This window comes from Sapajus apella, unplaced genomic scaffold, assembly GCF_009761245.1.
Source record: "Sapajus apella isolate SASKATOON/1434 unplaced genomic scaffold, GSC_monkey_1.0 scaffold4583, whole genome shotgun sequence".
Lineage (NCBI taxonomy): Eukaryota > Metazoa > Chordata > Mammalia > Primates > Cebidae > Sapajus > Sapajus apella.
In genome coordinates, this window is record NW_022441509.1 from 692 (window position 1) to 5,462 (window position 4,771).

A 4,771-nucleotide genomic window follows, 5' to 3' on the forward strand; every position below is an offset into this window, starting at 1 on the left:
AGTGCGATGGCGTGATCTTGGCTCACTGCAACTTCCGACTCCCTGGTTCAAGCGAGTCCCCTGCCTCAGCCTCCAAAGTAGCTGGGATTACAGGCATGCACCAACCACGCTCAGCCAATTTTTGTATGTTTAGTAGAGATCGGGTTTCACCATGTTGGCCGGTATGGTCTGGATCTCCCGACCTCGTGATCTGCCCGCCTCAGCCTCCCGAAGTGCTGGGATTACAGGCATGAGCCCCTGTGCCTGGCCAAGTCTCTTCTTTTATGTCTCCAAAACATCTCCCCTTTTTCCTCCCTGTGGTAATTGGGATCGGTGGGAATAGCCCCACTGTTATTGACCCTGGGCTATAGCGCTATCCCATTTAGTTTTCCCCTCATCATGACCACACTTTTGAAAACAGCTCCTGAATGAAATCTTCCTTGAATTACCAGATCTGAGTCTGCCATTGATTCCCATCAAGACCCTCCCTGATACAGATCTCCAGAATTTAGGCTGATTTATCCTTCCACAGCACTGGGTTCTGATCTTCACATTGACTTGAAGGGTTATGAAGCTGGAGGGATCCATCTGGAGTGTCGGTCCACTGGCTGGTACCCCCAGCCCGAAATACAGTGGAGCGACGCCAAGGGAGAGAACATCCCAGCTGTGGAAGTGGAAGCACCCGTGGTTGCGGACGGAGCGGGTCTATATGCAGTAGCAGGATCTGTGACCATGAGAGGCAGCTCTGCGGAGCAGGTGTCCTGCATCATCAGAAATTCCCTCCTCGGCCTGGAAAAGACAGCCAGTATTTCCATCGCGGGTTAGTGCCTGCTTGGCCTCAGCTTTACTGAGCTGAGCTGTGGCAGTTGAATGAAGGGAGATGTGTGAGTTTCTACTGTGTGAGTCTCTGGAGTCGACCTGGGTCTCTGCACTGCATGTAAGGCCCAAAGCAGGGACCTGGAGGCTCCTGCCTGCTCCAGGGGAGCTTCCCTCCTCCACAAAGCTGTTCATGACACAAACATTTACTGAACATTTCCTGTCTGCCAGAAAGTATGACAGGCAATGGGAATTGGGGGAAAAACGTTAACATAAGCTTCTTATGTAAAGTCAAACGTCAAAATGGGAAAACATATATATATTTATAAACTCATAAAGAGGTGATCTCCTTGAAACCAAAGATTTTTAAAACTGAGTAAAACAATTTAACAAAGGTCATTAATTATTCATTCACAGAAAAGGAAATAACCCACAAAAGGGTGCTCATTCTCACTTATTAGGGAAACATATGAAATCATTTTTCACTTATGGTATTGGCAAAAATCAAAACAAAACTGCCTGGTTGATAACACATGGCTGTGGCAGGAGTGTAGGAAGGCAGTGACTCTGGCGTTTGCTCACGTCACTTCTATTTTTGGTGCGCATTAGCACAACCTCTGTTGGGGAAATCTATCCAAACTACGTATTTATTGATCCAAAATTCCAGTTGTGGAAATTTAGCTGATAGGTAAGCTGGTAATTTGTATGAAATGATCCATGAAAAGAGTTTCTGAGTTTTTTGTTTGTTTCTTTGTTTTGAGAGGGAGTCTCACTCTGTTGCCCAGGCTGGAGTGTGATGGCGCAATCTCAGCTCACTGCAACCTCCTCCTCCTGCATTCAAGAGATTCTCCTGCCTCAGCCTCCCCAGTAGCTGAGATTATAAGTATGCCATCACTCCTGCTAATTTTTATATATTTACTAGAGATGTGGTCACCATGTTGGCCAGGCTGGTCTCAAACTCCTGACCTCAAGTGATCCACTTCTCTCAGCCTTCCAAAGTGCTGGGATTGCAAGTGTGAGTCACCATGCCCAGCCTGTGAAAAGTTTCTTATAGCATTAATGATGATTGTACAACATTAGAATCTATGCAGATGCTCACTGATGGTGAACTCCTATACAAGGGAATACTACCCAGTTGTGAAAGAAAAAAGAGATAATTCTCTCTATACTAATATGGAAATATCTCTGAGATACACTTTACACAGAAAGAGGAAGATACAGAGTGATGTGTATAGAATGTTATTTTTAGTTTAAACAAGAAGAAAAATAGGAATATATTTTAATTTACTTTTTTGTTTAGTTCTCGATTATGTTAATTTACACTTTTAAAATTTAACAAGCAATTTTGTAACACTCACTGTGCATCAGGCACTTTATTATTTATTTATTTATTTAGAGACCAAGTCTCACTTTGTCACCCAGGCTGGAGTGCAGTGGCACAATCTTGTCTCACTGCAACCTCTGAGCCTCAGCCTCCCAGGTAGTTGGGATTATAGCCGCACGCCACCACGCCCAGCTAATTTTTGTAATTTTAGTAGAGATGGGGTTTTACCATGTTGGCCAGGCTGGTCTCAGAACTCCTGACCTCATGTGATCTGCCCACCTCAGCTTCCCAAAGTGCTGGGATTACAGGCGTGAGCCACTGCACCCAGCTCATGAGGGACTTTTAAGTATTAATTTAATTCTTCTAATCTTAGGAAATAGGTATTCTCATTATGCTCATTTTATAGATCAGGCCACTCCAAACAGAGAGGTTATGTAAGTAGTCCAGCACCACACTGCTAGTCACATGAAGGAGCCAGCACTGAAAGCTGTGTCCTCTGACTCCACAGTTTATGTTTCTAAGCATCATATTAAGTGGACTAAGAAGTTAAAAAGTAGAGGGAGGGAGGACTGGGTGGATGGAAGAGTTGCATGACTTTATGTAGATATAGTTTTGGAACCATGTATATGTGTCACCTATTGAAAAAATACTTAGAAACAAATGTGTATGACTCTGCTCAAGGTACTTCCCATGTGAGAGGCAGACATCTCGAGATAAGTAATAGTAGCAGCTCTCAGTGAGGGCCTACCAAAGTCTTCCCTATAGTCCTCTGAGACTTTAGAGAGAGAACACTTACAAACCTCGCAAGATAGATTCCACGCCCCTGACCTGGGCTGAGCAGCTAAAGTTTGGGGTGGTGCAGGCTGGGGAGGCTGAGTGCACCTGGTGCCCCTGACCACAGCTCCTCCTTTCACAGACCCGTTCTTCTGGAGCGCCCAGCCCTGGATCGCAGCCCTGGCAGGGACCCTCCCTATCTCGCTGCTGCTTCTCGCAGGAGCCAGTTTCTTCTTGTGGCGACAGCAGAAGGAAATAATTGCGCTGTCCAGGGAGACAGAAAGAGAACGAGAGATGAAAGAACTGGGATATGCCGGAACAAAGCAGCAAATAAGCATTAGAGGTATCCAACTCGAGCAGAGAATCTGAGCCCCTGGCTTGCGTGCCCCAGCCTGAAGCTCTCACCCCTGTCCCCACCCTGCTTCATGTTTAAGGTTTGTTTTCCCGAAACCCCCCTCCCCCCTTACCATTTTTTTTCTTTTTTTTTTTTTTTTTTTTTTTTTTCTTTTTTTGCTTATTTTCCAGAGACGCTCCTGGAGGAACTCAGTAAGTTTCCATTCCCCCAGACACCCAGGCATGTCTTCCTGTCCCCACACTGAGCACCTTGATGACTCTTCCCTGTTCATTCCATTGCAGAGTGGAGAAAAATCCAGTACCTGGCTCGTGAGTAGCTTTGACATTTTCTCTGAATTTAAATCTGTGACTCTCTTTGCCTGGAAATATTCCAGCACGAAAGTTTTTGCCCAGGGTTGAAAATGGTCCTGGATCCCTTTACTTAGGAAAAGAAAATAAGTGTTACTCTTTGGAGAAACCCTTCAGAAGGAGTCTTTCTCTCTCTCTCTCTCTCTCCCCCCCTCCCCCCCATCTCTCTCTTGGGAAAAAATAAGAAAAAAAGAGGTCTTCAATCTCTTTGTACTAGAGGCTACAGATCTTTATGCCCTAAAAAGCACTGAGGAATATCCAGGGGTACACTTCAAAATGAAGAGCGAAGAGAAGGATGAGGTGCATTTTCTATGGCAGGAAAACCTTACTTGTTTTCCATAATCTAGAGGATGTGGAAAGGAAAACAAGAATGGAAGATTTAAGAAATAAGAAAATCAGAAAAGAGAGAGGAAGAAAAGTGTGTCTAATAAATAGGAGTAGCTGCAGTGGTTCAGTTGGTACTGATTTATCATAACCGCTTTCAAAAAACTAGTCCCTAAAATTGCTCATTAAATTTCCCAAATTCTTTTTGGAGCAAAGTAGGAAATGATACAGATTGAGAAAGATGGACCTTGTACTCTTATACATACACATATAGACATGGTGACACCTATGCCCAGGTACAAGAGTATAGATGAGATTCAAAATAGATGAGCTGGACTCCACTGGGAAGGAACTCTCACAGTGCCTGCGCTGCCACTAGCATTCAACCGATGTTCCTAGACTTGATATTAAGCAGAAGGCGTAGAGAGATTGAACCTGCAGAGTGAGACCACAGGGTAGGGTGGGAAGGGTGGGATGGTCAAAAGAAAGGCTAGATGGATGTGAAAGGAACAAGAAGGGGCCAACACAGAAAAGGCAGAGTTTAGATGACATCTCTATCTTTCTTTCATTGTAGGGGGAGAGAAGTCTTTAGCCTATCATGGTAAGTGAGCCTGATGCTCTGTAAGTTTGCTGGGTCACGTGCCATAAACATTTCCACCTTTTCTCTGCTGTGGCCCATTGACGATCTCAGTTCTATTAATCATATCTAATCCAAAGATTCAATTTTGCATGGTGGGGGGTCAGCTTCTGCTCTTCTAGAGATCTAAGAGACTCCTAACCCTGAACACACCCAGGTGAAGCCTGGCCTTGCGGTCTGTTCCCCTCGTGACGGAGTAACAGAGCCTGCCATTT

General features: G+C 44.8%; 1 protein-coding gene across 1 annotated transcript; it reads left to right on the forward strand.

Annotated features, from left to right (window-relative positions):
• Positions 1 to 471: 471 nt before the first annotated feature.
• Positions 472 to 4,765, forward strand: LOC116547767 (butyrophilin subfamily 3 member A3-like; the record flags this gene model as incomplete). The annotated part of the gene is made up of 5 exons (XM_032273597.1): positions 472 to 799; positions 3,036 to 3,236; positions 3,419 to 3,439; positions 3,530 to 3,556; positions 4,494 to 4,765. Coding segments are annotated over 5 exons (612 nt in total), but the record flags the coding sequence as incomplete, so codon positions are not given.
• Positions 4,766 to 4,771: the final 6 nt, after the last annotated feature.